This window comes from Oryza sativa, chromosome 7 (genome assembly GCF_034140825.1).
Source record: "Oryza sativa Japonica Group chromosome 7, ASM3414082v1".
Taxonomy (NCBI): Eukaryota; Viridiplantae; Streptophyta; class Magnoliopsida; order Poales; family Poaceae; genus Oryza; species Oryza sativa.
The window spans coordinates 14,719,709-14,737,658 of NC_089041.1; the positions used below are offsets into that span (position 1 = coordinate 14,719,709).

General features: G+C 42.8%; 2 protein-coding genes across 3 annotated transcripts; one reads left to right on the plus strand and one right to left on the minus strand.

The window, feature by feature from the left end:
• Positions 1-202: 202 nt before the first annotated feature.
• LOC4343074 (histone-lysine N-methyltransferase family member SUVH2) lies at positions 203-7,096 on the plus strand. Of its 2 annotated transcripts, XM_066312614.1 has the most exons (3): positions 203-2,667; positions 3,536-3,678; positions 6,625-7,096. In XM_066312614.1, the coding sequence occupies exon 1, from the start codon at positions 500-502 to the stop codon at positions 2,552-2,554; it is 2,055 nt and encodes a 684-aa protein (XP_066168711.1). In that variant the 5' UTR covers positions 203-499; the 3' UTR covers positions 2,555-2,667; positions 3,536-3,678; positions 6,625-7,096. The 2 variants fall into 2 exon arrangements, with proteins under 2 accessions (XP_066168711.1, XP_015647562.1); XM_015792076.3 differs by lacking the exon at positions 3,536-3,678.
• Positions 7,097-11,548: 4,452 nt separating this feature from the next.
• On the minus strand, positions 11,549-17,282 carry LOC9268481 (uncharacterized). The gene is made up of 3 exons (XM_015792255.3): positions 17,079-17,282; positions 15,290-16,989; positions 11,549-12,355 (listed from the first exon to the last, which is right to left on the minus strand). The coding sequence occupies exons 2-3, from the start codon at positions 16,922-16,924 to the stop codon at positions 12,020-12,022; spliced, it is 1,971 nt and encodes a 656-aa protein (XP_015647741.1). The 5' UTR covers positions 16,925-16,989; positions 17,079-17,282; the 3' UTR covers positions 11,549-12,019.
• Between the last annotated feature and the right edge of the window lie 668 nt (positions 17,283-17,950).

Genomic DNA, 17,950 nt, shown 5'->3' on the forward strand with positions numbered 1-17,950 from the left:
GATATATCGCCGTCTAATCGAAGCGATATTCCATAATTAACCCTGCACCTCTCAGGGAGGTGCAGTTGAGCATTTACTTCACTCTTTTTCTCGAGAAACCCACCGGGTTGTCGTCTGGACCTGTTTGTCAGTGACTGTCGAGAGCACGAGGTGATGGGTGCACGGGCCTTAAAGTTTAATCCTCTATGGATTCGATTTTTTCACTTATTTTTTTACTTTTCGGTGAAGCCCGGGAAAAAGGGCGCTCCATTTCGGAGATTTCGCACTTCCCACCCCTTCCCTTCGCTTCCTCCCTCCCTCGCCTCCGCCTCATCGCCGATTCAACCGATTCGCCATCGCCCCCCACCTCGCCGCCGTCGCCGCCGCCGCCTCGTAAACCGGTGGGATTTTGCGGGGAGGAGGGAGTTTGGTGCGGGAGAAGGGGGCGGAGGAGTGGGTGGTTTTGTTTTTTTTTTTTTTGTATTTTGTTTTTGTGTGTGAGAGAGGGGGGAAGGGGGCAATGGAGATGGACACATCGCCATCGTCTTCGGCGCCGTCGTCGCCGGCGGCGTCGTCGGACTCCATCGACCTCAACTTCCTGCCGTTCCTCAAGAGGGAGCCCAAGTCGGAGCCGGCTTCACCGGAGCGAGGGCCTCTGCCGCTGCCGGCAGCGGCACCGCCGCCTCCACCTCCGCCGCCGCCCCCACCACCGCCACCGCAGGTGCAGGCGGCGACGGTGGCAACTCCGGTGCCGGCGACGCCCGACCTCTCGGCGGCGGCGGTGATGACGCCGCTGCAGTCGCTGCCGCCGAACCCCGAGGAGGAGACGCTCCTGGCGGAGTACTACCGGCTCGCGACGCTATACCTGTCGTCGGCGGGGGCGGCCGGCGTAATCGTGCCGGCGGCGGCGCCGGAGGCCTCCGCGGGGGCGGTGGCGCAGCCCGGGTCGGGGTCCGGCGCGAAGAAGCGGCGGCCGCGGTCGTCGGAGCTGGTGCGGGTGTCCTCGCTGAGCGTGCAGGACCAGATCTACTTCCGGGACCTGGTGCGCCGGGCGCGCATCACGTTCGAGTCTCTCCGCGGGATCCTGCTGCGGGACGACGAGCGCGCGGAGGTGCTCGGCCTCACGGGCGTCCCCGGGTTCGGCGCCGTCGACCGCCGCCGCGTCCGCGCCGACCTGCGTGCCGCGGCGCTGATGGGGGACCGAGACCTGTGGCTCAACCGCGACCGCCGAATCGTGGGGCCGATCCCGGGGATCTCGGTTGGGGACGCCTTCTTCTTCCGCATGGAGCTTTGCGTGCTAGGGCTACACGGCCAGGTGCAGGCTGGGATCGACTTTGTCACGGCTGGGCAGTCTTCCTCAGGGGAGCCCATAGCCACATCTATCATCGTGTCCGGTGGGTATGAAGACGATGACGATCGCGGCGATGTACTTGTGTACACAGGACATGGTGGTCGTGACCCCAACCTCCACAAGCATTGTGTTGATCAGAAGCTTGAGGGTGGCAACCTTGCCCTCGAGCGTAGCATGGCCTATGGTATTGAGATCCGCGTGATCCGTGCTGTCAAGTCCAAGCGCAGCCCCGTCGGCAAGGTATACTTCTATGATGGCCTCTATAAGGTTGTTGACTACTGGCTTGACCGTGGGAAGTCTGGCTTCGGTGTTTACAAGTACAAAATGCTGCGCATCGAGGGGCAGGAGTCGATGGGCTCTGTAAATTTTCGACTAGCCGAACAGCTTAAGGTCAATGCCCTGACTTTCCGGCCAACAGGGTATTTGGGCTTTGATATTTCCATGGGTCGAGAGATCATGCCGGTTGCACTGTACAATGATGTTGATGATGATCGTGACCCACTTTTATTTGAGTATCTGGCGCGGCCAATATTTCCGTCCTCTGCAGTCCAAGGGAAGTTTGCTGAGGGTGGTGGCGGGTGTGAGTGCACTGAGAATTGCTCAATTGGATGTTACTGTGCACAGAGGAATGGCGGTGAGTTTGCATATGACAAGCTCGGTGCTCTTTTACGGGGCAAACCACTGGTATATGAGTGTGGGCCATATTGCCGGTGCCCACCTAGTTGCCCCAACAGGGTTAGTCAGAAGGGGCTTAGGAATCGGCTTGAGGTATTCCGGTCAAGGGAGACTGGGTGGGGTGTTCGGTCTTTGGATCTCATTAAGGCTGGAACCTTCATCTGTGAGTTTAGTGGGATAGTGCTCACTCATCAACAGTCAGAGATTATGGCTGCGAATGGTGATTGCTTGGTGCGGCCAAGCAGGTTCCCTCCAAGGTGGTTAGATTGGGGTGATGTCTCTGATGTCTATCCAGAGTATGTGGCACCAAACAATCCAGCTGTTCCTGACTTGAAATTTTCAATTGATGTGTCAAGGGCAAGGAATGTGGCTTGTTATTTCAGCCATAGTTGCAGTCCAAATGTGTTTGTCCAGTTTGTGCTGTTTGACCATTACAACGCAGCTTATCCTCACCTCATGATCTTTGCCATGGAGAACATTCCACCATTGAGGGAGCTAAGCATTGACTATGGAATGATTGATGAATGGGTGGGAAAGTTAACCATGTAGTCAGGCTGTCTACTAGAAGGCAATACTCAGTTTATCTTCCTTTGTTTTGATGCTTTCATAATCCTTCTCATGGAGATTTTTGAGGTGATTGCTGACAACAAGTTTCTCTGATGGTAACTCTCCCAGTCCTTCCATGATCTTTTTATTTTGAGATTTCTAGGATTATGTTTCGAACTCAGTACTTATAATATGCCTTTATAACAAGTCTACATTACTTGTGTGTGAATTGCTTCAATTTGCATTTTCTGTACCTCCTTTTGATTGACCTGTATTACTTCCTACTTAATTAGTATTTTGTTTATCTCTTGCTTATTCAACTTCATTGCATTTTTCAATGCTGGGATCATGATTCATAAATTGGTTGTGGTACTTGAAAAGATTGAATGAAGTAATGAATTGGTTAAAGTGCAGCCTTGTGAAGTAGTGCTCCTGGGTGCATGCGTTCCTTGCCCTCTATAAATAGGCAACAATCTCCATACATATGTACCATAAATGTTATCTTTGATTTACTAGTCTTCATTTCTTTCAGTCAGAAATATTTGGATTTTATCGTACTATTGGTGGTCAGCTGCTGATATGTGCTGTTCAAAAAAAAAAAACTAGTGGTTTCAAAATTTAGTTTGAAATTAAATATCTTATACCAATTATCATGATGATTTCTGGGGATATTGTTCTTCAGCCTGGCTTATGTTAGAATATCAATTATATATTGTTACATTTTTTTGCATCGTTTCTGGAATCTGGAGGTCAATCTAGCCCATATATGGTAATACGTGCCCATATAATTCCCCAACGAGCTTTATGGTTGTTAAGTAGTAAAGTTGAGTCAAGTTGCCCCTCTACCGACTTGAGAGTTGACACTAGTCTTTGGTAGTATATCTGACTTTTACTACATTTACTGGTTGCTTCTACCACTCGTCTTGCACTACATGCTGTGCTGATGGACCTAATGGAACTCTTTTCTTATCTCCCTTCATTCAGTAATAATGGGCCTGACAGACCAAGCCTCCTAAGCAACTCATCGTTGCTGCCTTGCTTCATTGTGTCTTCTACTGCCAACAACTTCTTGTGCCCTCAAGTCATCCTCTCTGGCCAATATGTGGATTTGTTTTGTGGGTTTGATGGTAATGTTATCCATGATGCTACTATGGGACACATATGTTCACAGTAAATTGGGTTCAGTGACCTAATAAAAGAAACAAATATTATTAAGATTAGGCAATGCCATGATTTAGAAATAAACATGGCCTTGTGCCATCTCCCAAAACTACCTAAAAATAGAACAAAATGTGTTTGATCTCCATGTATAGGCAGTAAAACCATAGTTTTGCGGCCATAACTATTTGGAAGCTTGTTTCATGGCACACCATGAGAAGGATGCACACATGTATCTGCTTGTCCTATGTTTTATGGGCTCATGGCACTGATTGTAAATGTGAATGTCTGGTCCACCATTATCTTCATATGTGATTGTACTTAGCATGCCTATAGAAGCCTATCTTGGCATCACTTGGATGGAGTTTATTGAAAATACTCTCATGTATTTTGATGGTGTGTTTGGTTGAGGGAGGAGGGTGGATGGGATAGGAAAATGCATGATGGATGAAATGGTCTAGAATGGACTGTGATACAAGTTGTCCCTCCATCTCAAAATATAGCTACCTTTAGCATTCAAGTTCTGTTAAAACAAAAGTTCTCATCAGGTGTTAGCGCTATCTTGTTCACTTTTGTCAACTGAAGTCGCGCCCAAAATGTAGCTACTTACACCTACCAGTCATCTCAACCAATCACAACCATCTCATTTAATTTCTCCACCTACTTACTCATCCCAACCAATCACAACCATCCCCATTTAATTCCACCTACTTCCTTAACCAAGGTAGCTAGCTATTTTGGGACGGAGGGAGTAGATGTTTGGTTGGTTACACAGTATGGTACAAATTTTCTTTGCTTGGTTGTGTCGGATGGTTCAGGATGGTACCATACGATGTTTGGTTTGTAAGATGACAAGTAGGATACTGTTTGACACGCATGACCCACAGCATGGTTCAACATTTTTTTTCTCACATGGAATTGTACAGAATCAATATAGAATATTCCTGGAATATGTATCCCACCATCCGGGAGGATATTATCCCATCTGTGAAATCAAACAGCATGATCAACCTTGAAGTTGAAGATCAAACCATCCACTCTCATCCCCTCATGCATGCGTGTCAGACCATGCCATGTCATAGCCTTGCCATGCCAACGTCCCTGGCGCGGCAAGGAAGCGCTGCAATGCCGTGCTCCTTGGTGTGGCATAAATGGCTGCTAGTGCTTGCATGCGTGTCAGACCATGTCGTAGGTAGCTGCATGCTTTGCCTGTGTTAGCTAGTAGGTGCATACCATTGATCACCACTCTTTGCATATTTTCTAGATATTCATGTACAGTAATATATGAAGATAATTGTCATAAAAGTTACTCCATCCCATAAAAATTAAATCTAGTACGGGATGTTTTTTATGGGACGGAGAGAGTACATCATATATATCACTTTTACACAAATGCATGTATGGCTAAATTACATCTATAATTTCAAACAAAATAAACAAATAGTTATGAGTAACCACTGATATAGCAGAGCATGTAGGGACCGGACTCATACTGCATGCTTTGTTTTTCCTATGGCACTTTCAAAGGACTCTTATTATTTTTTCCTGTGTTTTTTTATTGATGTAGGATTTAAGAAACATACTATTTTAATTTTTGTGTTTTTTCTATTCATGTATTTTTCCTATCCTACAAATCAAAGGGCCCTTCACTGAGTGGCTTGCGACTTTGAAATAATTCAGAGTGCAATATGTTGTGACCCCCTCCTGTAATATAATGACATCACTTCAAAAATACTTTTAAACGATCAATCAACATTATTTGTTAGCTAGCTGGCAACTCAAGCTAATTAATTAAAGTGTCATACATGTATGGCACGCTAGGGGGCCATTACCTCCAATAGGCATGCAAAGCCTGCTCGCATCCAAACCAGGGCATGATCAGCATGCATGCAAATCTCCGTCATGCCGCAGGGCACGGCAATTCAGAGCAAGGTTGTCACGCCAAGGATGTTGGCATGGCAAGGCTATGACGTAGCACAGTCTTTCAGTGTGTCACGTTCCATCATGCCAGGGTTATTTGGCAACGCCAGTATTCTTGGCATGGCCAAAAGATTCAGATTTGGAAATAAAATTTTAATAGGGTCTAATATTAAATTATTATATGTAAAAGGTTTAAGAAATAAAAACAATTCTGCGTGTTGATCATTGTTGTTAAGTTGTAAACTACTAAAGTCAAGTTGATGCATCCTTCTACCAACCTGTGGACCAGTCATTACTAGTCGATGAGTTGATTAGTGTTTTATAAAGGAGATCAGGGAAAAGAGGGAACACATGAGCAAAGGAGGTGTGAAATTCTTGCTGCTTCCTCTAATCTGGCTCTAGCTCTGGTGGCTGGCTATATATGGAAGAGGAAAATAACTCTCCTCTTTTTCCCCTTTCCTATGAACTTGGCCTCCCAAACAAGACCCAGTTTGCTCTCAAGCAGTCCCAAGTTGAGTCGTGTCCCTCTAGTTGTGCTCTATGGTCGACTTGTCAACTAGTCACCTACTGTGTAATAGTGGTTTGGATTTGCTGTTGGGACGGTAGACGACACTCTCTCTTTGTCTAAATAGTAGTGATTTGTTATGACATGACTTTTTCTGCGTGCGTTTTAAATTACTGCCATGCTGTACCATATTGTTTTGCAGATCAGCATCCTATTTGTTTTTACCAAAGCATTTTGGTCTACAGCATATCTGAGGTGGTTATTGTATTTTACATGTTCAAATTCAATCAGCTGTTTCTACTTTGCTAGTATTTTTTTTTATGTTAGCTTTACATTTTTCCAACAACATCATTATGCATTTTTGTCAAACTAGTGCATTGCTTTCATTTCCTGTAAATAATAGTTACACTCCTTTTTTTTAACTCATCATTGCCCGTAATAATTCCTTTCCTTTTTCAAATATGAATGAACCTGTTATTTCTTATTTCAGGCGAATAACAGAAGCTTGCATATGGGATGATGTTTCAAGCCTTCCCATGAGGAAGGCAAAGTCACAGCTCATTGTCATCCACTAGGCATCAACCGTCCGTTGTATATTTTTGCATGGTAGCTGCAGTGCCCCGTGGCTGATTCCCTCTCACCCTTGAAGCTTGATGCTTGCTTTTGTAGGAAGCTTGTTTTGCGCAGCAAGCACCGAGTTTCATACTTGACCTCTGTTTTTCTTTTTTTTTCCCTTCAATTGCTACGAGAACTCCATATGTACATATATCTGTACATTACATGACTTCAAAATGTGTCCCACTTCTGTCTGTAAATGCTGGTTGGCCATGTCTTGAATGGTAGGGTAGCTCATAGATTTGGAGCTCTTACAGAGGCTAGTCCTGGAGAGGCATTCTGTCCAGGACATATATATGCCGTACTGATGGTTTTGCTAGCTATTCATATATTCAACTGTCGGGCTACTGGTGTCAATGTCACCCTGGTATCTACAAGTGCAACCTGTTGAGGTGGTCATTGTAGAGATTTCATCAGCAATGCTACTCCCTCTGTTTTATAATATAAGACTTTCTAGCATTGCTAACATTCATATAGATGCTAATGAATCTATGTATATAATAATGTCTAGATTCATTAGCATCTATATGAATGTGGGTAATGCTAGAAAGTCTTACATTGTGAAACAGAGGAAGCAGTTACTAATTACCTGTGCTTTTAAGATTCTGTTGCTGCATGAACCCAGGTATCCTGGTCTAAAAATCCTAAGATGTTTGCCTCGTAGGCAAACCATCAATAGCTTGTTTTTTTTTCTTCTCCAGGTGTGCCCTTCATATTTCCAGTTGATTGCTCTGAGACCGATGTTTTTGGCCTTCTTTCCCGATTGTTCTTCCTTTTAGTTTAAAAGAAAAGGTAGGTTGTGAAATTTCGAGCATTTCGTTGAGTGGCAAATTACATATTTACATGGGTAAATCTGTTCTATGCCGTCGGAAAGACTGTTTTCGTAAGGTCTTGGGCAGAGTTTAACGACACTGAAACATGGTAAGCTCTGTGAATGCCAATCACTAGTTAGAAAAATTCATTAATACAATATTTAGCTTTGCTAGAAGTATAGTAAGCAGCCATGAACATATCAGCTAACAGCCTCGGATATAACTAGGTTTGGCTTTGATATAACTAGGTGAAACCTTGCGCGTTATCGAGGGATTTTAGTAAAATAGTTAGACAACATAAATTTACATAAGTTGATATGATTTATGATAATTTAGAGAGTATATGGAATGATATTCAAATGTAAAAGTAAAGGTGACGTGGTTTTATGAGAGAAGAAAAGAAGAGATAATTTGAATCATTGATTAATTATTTAAGAGCTAAAAATAATTGAGATGATATGGCTTAATGAGAGAAAGGAGGGAGATAATTTGAACCATAGATTAATGGGTTAATCATCTAATAACTAAAACCAATTGATGTGATATGGCTTAATGAGAGAAGAGTGAAATAACATTAAGTAAGTGAGGATGAACTATATACCTAGGATAATAAAAAATGATTGAGAGATATGTTGAAACATGTGAATTATGTGGGATGATGATTTAACATGCTTGCATTTTAAAGCACTAAAATAAAAATTAATAATTATAGAATAGAATAATAGATAATATAACATACTTATGTGATGCTTAAGATGTAATAATTGTTAGTGGATGATAATATAGCATCGTTGTATGTTAAGCTTTAGGATCTAGTGAGTTATAACTTACACTAAGATAGGATAGGATGTTATGTAGTAGTTTCTGGATCCAAATAATTGTAAAGTTAACAGTTTCTATTTAATTTATACAGTTTCTTTTGATTGCTTGAAATAATAAAAACACATTTGTATTTTCTGAATTTACAAAGAATCCCCAAAATTCAAATATGCTTATTATCAAATATATTTACCTCCTATAGATTTATTTATTTCTGGCCTTTTACAGATAACTCCTGCAAGCAGTCTATCACTTCAAAGTGTTCACATTGTTCCCAGCAAAATAAATACAAAGGCCAGCAAGAAACTTTAGCCTTTTCTTGCGAACTGCTCCCTCCATTCCAAAATATAACAAAAACAAAACTAGTAGTACAAACTACGAATAGATATCTATATCTATAGTCTATATCTAGTTAAAATATACGCAAGACTTCCGCTTATTCAATTTGGGACATTGCCAAGTCCATCTGCGACTCGGCTTCGCGTGTGTCTGTATATGTAGCCGGCCTATGATTTTTTATTTTTTGCCAAGCAGCTTTATATAGAAGGCACAACGGTACTAAAATTGGTTTGCTTTGAATTTTTGGAATTTAATTAGCTCTCAGATGGTTTCGGCTACCAAACCTTCAAGCCCTGCAGGCCCATGGGTAAAAAAAAAAAAAAAAACTGCCAGAGTTGAAAAAAAGAACATTGGTTTCTTTCCCGTAAAAAAAATTATTCCTTAGCTCTCTCTTCCTGGTAAGAGGGTTGTAATCCGTTACTTGCATGCGAAAGTTACAGCCACAACAAGGCCCATATGTGAGTATGTGACCCACATGTTAACTTTGTTGGTTTGCTCTGAGTGAATCCATGTGAACTAGTCAAATTATATGGAAACTTTATCCATTATATTTAACATGTTTTTTCTAGTTTCCAAGAAACTTTTATAAAAAAAACCTCAAAAAACTTTTCTCTACTTCTCTTCTCTATCTCTATTACCGACAATTGCGCTCTTAAAATCTAATGCTGCTTAATTCCCTTGTGCTCGAAAATTTATGATTCTTCTTTTACCTAGCAAGCAATTGACGTGCTATTTGATTTTTTTCCTCCAATCAAATGTTTTATGTTAGGATAATATTTTATCAAACTTTTGAAATGTTTAGACTATTTGAGCGACCTACATTAATAGGTTCTCTTTAAAAGCTCATATCACACAAAAAAATGAATTTTAATCATCAAATGCGCATCACCTGCCCAAGTCCACCGCCCACCGCTGGTCCTCCGCCGCTCACGGCCATCTCTCTAAGTCTCGAGTAAACCTCTCTCTTCCCCCTCCCCAACCCCCTTCTACCCTGACACCCCCCCTCCCCCCAACCAAACCCTAACCTGTATGGTCCCTGTCGGAGTTTGGGTGTCGCCGGCGCCAGAGAAGATGGGGAGCCCGCCGGAGTTGGAGGAGAAGAAGCCGATGCACGAATCTTAGTATAGATCCAATGGTCCAAAATCTGTAAGGTTTCATCCCCAAATTTCATTCGAATGATATATAGCAATTTCATTTATGATTATCCTAAAAGCAGATGATTCTTTTTTAACTATCCTCTTTTTTCTGTTTTTCTCCAACAAATCCTTTTCTTGAACTAACCATTTTTATTTTTTCCTACAGTAATATTTTTTCTTGCTCGATGACGACTTGCTTCTAAGTAGTAGAGAAATTCTTTTTCTTGAACTAAACGTTTTCAGTTTTCAAAAAGAATATTTTCTTTTTGTTTTTCTTCAGTACTTTTTTTTCCTTGCAAAAAGTGTGCTGTGCGTTAGGAGAGAGGATGACGACGACTCGCTTTACAGACGCTTTTGCAGTACTCTGCTCGGTCTACATATGTGTTTTGTGGAGTGTTTAAAGGGACATTTAACTCCATGTCACTTTTAAGATGTGCTTATCTATGACATATGGGCCCTCATATGTCTGACATGTGGGCCCTCATGTGTATATGACATATGGGTTTAGTGACAAATAATTTAGCACCAATTTTAAGCAAATAGTTAATTATTCCGTGTTTATAACCAATACACTTCTTGATTATGGATTAGCTGAGCTACCAACCTACCATAACTGAAATGAGCTGAAACACCCGCACTGTTCCCATTATCATTTCATTTCGTTCGTTACCTGTAGAGGTCGCACAACTCCATCATACATGACACATCTCTCTGGCGGCTGCAACAAAAGAAAACTCAACTACTGTAACGTACTAGTACATTGCAAAATATAGTACTAATGATGCAATTATTAGGAGGAAACGAAACCTAGTACTGTACATTGATAAGAACGTGGGCAAGTACATCAGTGTTCTCCTGACGAGCAAAAGAATATCCATGAGGAACAAAATAATATCCAGCATCTTTTTTTTTTGTTGCAAATGTGGTAGGCACCCCACCTAGCACCAAGGTTTGAAATTCTCGGTTTTTAAAGCCACAATAAAGGCCCCTTTGAATCGTAGGAATGAAAAAACAGTAAAACAGAGGATTGCAAAACACAGGAAAATACAGGAATGACCATTTGATTAGACCACAGGAAAAATACAGAAATCAGATGAGAGAGATAGACTCGGAAGAAATGTTCCAAGAGGTTAGACCTCTTGCTAACTTTCCTCCAAAATATGCATAGGATTACCATTCCATAGGAATTTTAAAGGATTTAATAGGATTCAATCATTTCTTTCAAAGGCCTTCATAGGATTTTTTTTTCGTAGGATTGAAATCCTCCAAAATTCCTACATTTTTCCTACAAATCAAAGGGGCCCTAAACTTCACGGAAACCATAGTAAACTTCACGGTAACCATACGGTTTTCACGGTAATCACATGGTTACTATGATAACCACCTTACCGTGGGGTTGCGATAACCTGATCCGAAACAGTTTGGTGAACCTGCCTAGCACCAGGACCAAACCACACAAATTTGTGCAGCAATGTTATGTAGTACATGTTCTTGACTGCTTAAGGATTGATTATACAAATAATTGAAACTGAGACGAACAATTAAACCGTAGTAATAAGCAATCATCAGAAATATAAATTTTAAAATTTGCCTGATATGCCCAAGCTTAACCAATACGAAGTTCAGAATAGCAGACCAGATAAGACACTAAAGACAAATTCAACCATGAATATTGATCCCTGCACCCAGCAAAGACAGAAAATTAATCTACCATACAATGATCTACTTAAGTTAAGTGTGCACCTTCATGTCACAAAATTTGTGCCACCCCAACATACAGAAATATAGTACTATGCATTTGGATGTTGGCACGGTGAAGATGCAAAAAAACAGGCAATAACTTTAGAACACCGCGACACCAGCATTATCAACAGACACCTCGGTCAAAAAAAACTACCTGCAGGTCGATGCAATAATAAATGGGATTGAAATGATTTGGGTTAAACGAAAGAATGTTGCGAACAAATCTTTTCATCACATCGAAACTAGACAAGCGGTTGTTTCTTGACATTCGACATCAGTCACCTGCAGCTCGTCGAAATCTTCAAATCTCCCACTCATCCTTCCTGTTAGATCAGAAGGTATCATCACACCAAGTATTGCCCTTTCAATGATTTCAGTGTCATCCACGACATTGTCTCAAACCACCACCAGCGCTATCTATCTATGCCGCCGCATTTCGGCCTTTCTTCGACTTACTCTTGTTTTCTTGTGTCTTCTTTTTCTTCTCTTCTGGTGTCGTCCACACATAATCAGCAGGGATGACAAATGGGTCCTGGATGTCCTCTACACGGCTGCTGGGGCCTGGAGCTGTTGAGAAGTTCTGATGGTAAGGAGCCTTGATCCATTGAATCCAAGAACTTGAGGAAGACTGCGCCACTGGGCTCTTGCTATTGTCAGGGCTGGATGGCGGTGTGGTGAACTCCTCTAATGGCTGTAGCTCTTCAAACTTTGTGAATGTCACAAGTACCCTGATTGTGGGTACAACTGGGATGGCAACCTGAGAGTAATAAAGTGTTAATACATCACCAATTCATCATGTTACAGAATCCAGCAAAATTATTTCAACAGACTAACAGCTATAATGTAAAAATTTCTGTTCAAGCAATACCAGAAGGCATATATGGCAAATAGGATAGTATTATCAATGCTTTAACAACTCTGCACACACACTGCTCTTTTCAAAACTGTTTACCTACTGACTGTTATCATCTGAGCTGAAAGTATCACTGTATAAGTGTCGGTAGCAACAATATCAGATAATATACCGTATTGTATTCTGTAAATAGAACATAGATAGCACTGGTATCTTTCTTTTAATAGTAAGTTTTGAATATATTCTCTCCAGTTCCAGTTATCCGTTTCTTACACCTCAGCCCATTCCCACAACACCTATTGACCTCCCTACATAATTGACGCCCTGGTTCCTTCCAACAAAATCAAATGGACTTCCAACAAAATCAAATGGACGGATTGCCATAATTCTGTTAATGCCCTCTGCCGGATATGCCATTTTGAAGATACCAAGATAGCAATGACATGGAAACACACCACTATTGACAGAGCAAATGCAAAAGTATCATATGTCATTTATAAGCGCACAGCTATGTCATACATTTGCTATCTGAATCCAGAGAAACAGACGCCATTACAGGTCAAAGCTAGTGCATAAAAATATCTAAGCCAAATCCCATAAACAAACCACTTGAATTATAGACATCACAAAAGTATATCTCAGTAACTAAATTTGAATAATTAGCTCCATATACTCTAGACCTCTTCATTAAATAGAGTATCACGTCTAAAATAACTGAGCTCTATAAACAATCAAAGGATTTCGCATGCTTTCCATGGAATGACGGAATTCCCCTTGCTTAGTTTTCGCTCCGCTCGTGCGCGGCACTCCTTGCTTGCGGGGCGGCATATCGGAAAGTCTATTATATTCTTTGATGGATGTGCTGCTTTCAATACAATGCATCGATGAAGTTGATATCTAGCACTCTTTTGCTAGGAAATGAAGCTACAATATATCGTATGAGCTATGAATCTACAGCATGCAAATATGGTGTTAATCTCAATTTATCTTGGAGAAGACATTTGATCAAATAAGCAATGTAGATACAAATTCAGATCAAAATATATAATAGTTACAAGTTAGCATGTCAACCTTACAAACTAGTAGTAACTAGCATCATGCCAGGCACTGCAACATTGGTCAAATAAGCAATGCAGATACAAATTCTGAGCAAAATATATAATACTTACTAGTTAGCACATCAACCTTACAAACGAACTCACATGTTGCCAGGCATTGCAATAGTCAATAGACACCAAATATGACAGTTCAAAATGCTAAATATAATTATCCTCAAACCTAAAAATGTATACAATCAGCAACCTACCTTAGTACCTACACTGATACACACATGTGCAAAGAATGCAGCTAATTACAAACATGATACGAAACCACAAACATGTCTAGGTGTAACTAATTACAAAATATCTTTATGAGTGGGGAATGGGTGTAGACTACACCATCACCCACAACTACTTTTAAAACAGTATGGAAATGGGATCAAAAGGGAGAAATATCTTGATTTTGTAATGTATCGGATGTCACCATAGCAACTCAACTGAGAATAGTTACAGCTACCAGACTTAAAGTGCCAATCCAAGAAAAATACAGGATAACCAATATTATTGAATTTTGTTTCAGGTATTCATATGTACATTCAATATGACATGTTTGGTTTTATAAGATTTTGCATCTGTCCATTAAATTCAAGAGGCAATCAGAGTTTGAGACAACTTCCAGTCTTATAAGTGCAGAACAAGGACTAGATCTCCCAGAGGAAAAGGAGAAATGGCGCATCATAGTTAATACTGTAAATGAAAGTATATCAAAGATACAACATATATACCATATAAATTCTGATATCGGGGGCAAATCTACCTTGCTAGTTGCTACCTAACAAATAATCCCTTTGTTCAGAAATACATATAATTTTGGACAATTACATGGTCTTTAAAATACAATTGGACCATTATTTTCTATTGTTATGTTATGTACTCATGAAACAAAACAATTTAGATATTATGTAAGTACTCTAAGATGAATCTACACATATATGATTTTCTTGCATCCAATGTAAACATTTTAAAAGACATTGATACAATGTTTAAAAAGCTTTACCAAAGGTATGTCCAACACGAATATTTATGACCAGAGGGAGAAACTCTATTACAAATCTACTATAAAAGTTATTTTTAGATGGTTATCAGGCTCATGCTAATCCAAAATGCATAAGGTCTATATCGTCCTTTTATAATGAATGAAACAGGAGACAAGTGGAAAAGGAATAAGAACTCTCGAGGATTTAATATTACAGGGCCACTCAAGATATTCAAGCATAAGGCTCCTCTTGTAATAAATACATAGCGCCTTTTCTTGGAGTTCATTTATTTACTAGTTGAGTAGCTATATGTCATATATGATGTAGAAATAGCATCTATTCAATACCAAATAATTATTATTTGTTTATCAACTTATTATCCATGTCTTGACGTACCACCAAGTGCAAAGTGCAAACAAGGACCTCAAATTATACATTATTAAAAAGAACGAGAATCTAAAAAAGCTCTATAACTAACAATGATAAAGGCACACAAGTACACATTTATATGGACTCATTGATTACTAGTAGATGGTGCTCTAATAGTTCAGTAACATGCACGCTCAACAGCGCAAGGAGTTCAAAATTGTACAAATAACCAGAAATGAACATAGTAAAACTTGCACGTTGTAGCCGAACACTAACAAAATACTGTAGCTCTGACAAGCAAGAATAAACTTGACACTAGTTGGGGCAGAAAGAATTGCGGCACAGTAAATGCATAACAAACATATACGTGCAATTATAAGTTAAGCTAATACCTTGACTGGAAAAGTTCCTGGTGGCAGTTTTGTTGTAAGGAGATCTCTCAAGCGACGGATCGCCTTCACCTTGTTCGCAAGAATATCAAGCAGTGGCAAGAGCTCCTCAGTCCGAAGAGGGAAGTTAGGAGAAAGCCAGAGAACAGGCCTTAGACCTTTCTTGTACTCGCTTTCTTTGCTACCTTCTTTGCGCCTATGTCCACACTCCGACGAAGCAGCAGGTCTCCGATAATCCCTTTCCTTGCCCCTTCTGCTCTCATCCCCTCTTACTACATCTACCGAATGCCTTCCTGGCCTAGTTTGTACATTCGATGGAGATTCAATAAGGATATCGCTCACCTTCTCATCTACACAGAGCGAACTCCTTGGAGGTGCCATCTTCTTCGTCCCCTCTAGCTTGCTACTCTGAACCCTCTTTCCCCAATGACCAAACCAACCTTTCTTATCATGTTTACTATCCCCATTTCCGGAGATGCTCAAATCCTCAATTGGTATCTCTCTCTCCCTCGGCTCAACACAGCTATGTCGAGGACCAACAAACGTGTCGGACTGGCCTTCACCACCAGCACCATCAGGAGAGTCCATCTTAAGCGCGGCTTCCAACTGCTTCTTCTCCTCTTCAGTCAAAACATCGTCGAAGCCCTCGCTCTCGGTATCGTTCTCGTTGCAAGCCGAGAAGAATTCCTCGTCCGTCATCGCGCCGGGGACCCTCCTTGATTTGACACTGACCATCACATGGTGCATGTCATACACCTTGGCCTTCCATGGCCCAACCGACTCGGTCCTCTCCTGGCGCCGCCATGTGAGCTGCGGGAGCAGCACGGCCTGCGTGACGTCTATTCCGGGGCGGAAGATGTTGGTCTGCGACATGGCGGTGACCTCCTGCTGCACCTCGGCCTCGGAGGCGGGCGCGCCAGAGCCTTCCAGGGCGTTCATCACCTCCTTGTCCTTGTGGTTGATCATGCAGAGGGAGCCCGGGGGCACCTTGCCGTCGTCGGAGCCCTCGCCGAGGAAGAGTATGGTCTGGTCGGAGCGCTGGATCTTGAAGCCGTCGAAGCCGGCGAGGGTCATGTCGGCGCGGAGGTTGGCGCCGCGCTTCCAGACCCGGTAGGTGTCGGAGGGGGCGATGCGGGAGATGAAGGGGATGACGGAGCTCTCGAAGTGGAAGGTGATCTCCATGTAGAAGTCGCGCATGCGGCGCATGGCGGCGACGACGCGGGGGAGGCGGCGGCACCACTTGGCCCAGGCGAGCGGCTGGTAGTGGCGGACGATGACGCGGGCGAGCGCCTCCTCGCGGGCGCAGATGGCCTCCTGGAGCGCGCTCCACCCTTGCTCGTTTTGCAGGCTCCAGTCCGCGCCCGCCGCCATCAGCATCTCCGCCGCCGCCGCGTCGCCCAGGCGGACGGCGAGGTGGAGCGGCGTCTCCCGCCCGGGGACGTCGCGCCGGTCGATGACCGCCGACGCCGCCTCCGCGCGCGCCTCCTCCGCCACGGAGTCGGCCTCCGTCCGGATCTCCTCCGGCCTCCGCGCCCTCGGCAGCGCGTCCAGCACCCGCCGCAGCGCCGCGTGGTCCCTCGTCGCCACCGCGTGGTGCGCCTCGCTGTGCGCGTACCTCGCCGCGTCCACACCGGCCATCCCTCCTCCTCCGGCGAATCAATCCAAGAAACGCCTCCTCCTCCTCCCCCCACCTCCCCGCTGATCTGCAACAGCAGCGCAAGCAAAGAATTGAGGCGCAATGCTACCCCCCGCAAGCCAAGAATCCAAGAAATGCCTCCCCAATCCTTCCTACCTTTCTTGCTCCTTGCTTCCTCCTCCTCCTTGCCTCTTCTTGGCTTCTTCTTCTTCTTCTCCCCTTGTTGCCTCTCTCTCTAGAGTTGTGCTATTGCTACTAGTACAACAACTAGGATGGACCTCTTCTCTCTCTAGAGCCAGGCTAGAGTAGACCACCCTCCTCCTCCTCCTCTCTCATCTCATGATGGGGTTGCCCAGGAATAGGGGGAAAGTATTTGGAATCTAGAGAGAGAAAAGAGATTGGGACAGCAGCAGCAGCCCAGCAGAAGGCAGAAGCAGCTTGCAACCGAGGAGGAGAGAGAAACAAATGTGAGCAGAGCACGAGCAAAGCAAAGGGGAAGAACTTTTTTTTTTTTGGCTCCACTCCGTCTTGATTCCCCCCTCCGTTGTTTTTGCTCTCTTCTTCCACCGTTCGCAAACTTCAATCAATTTTGGGGCTGGATTTGAACAGTTTTTTGAGTTTCGAATGGAAAGGATTCGTTCGCATTTGCTGCCTCTATTCTATTTTATGACTGTATTTGCAACTGGTCAGAGCGATTAATTTGGATTCATTAATTACCTTTGGATTGTTTCATTCGCAATTTCTCAAGCGTGGGAGTCAAGTGAAAGTGCAAGAAACTCTTTCCAGATAAGATGTAGCTTTGACAACGAGACATTTATGGTGATTTCGTTAATTCAGTTTTCAAAGATAATCATATAAGGTGTGTGTGCATGTGCGCTAATTAGAATATATATGCACATGTTTATACGAGTGCGTGCGTTTAGTTTTTTTTTTTCAAAAATAATTGATCAACTACTATAAAAGGTGTCACGCGAATTTCCACTCCCGTGACTTTACCAAAAATCGACTTCAGTTTGTCACGTCCAAAA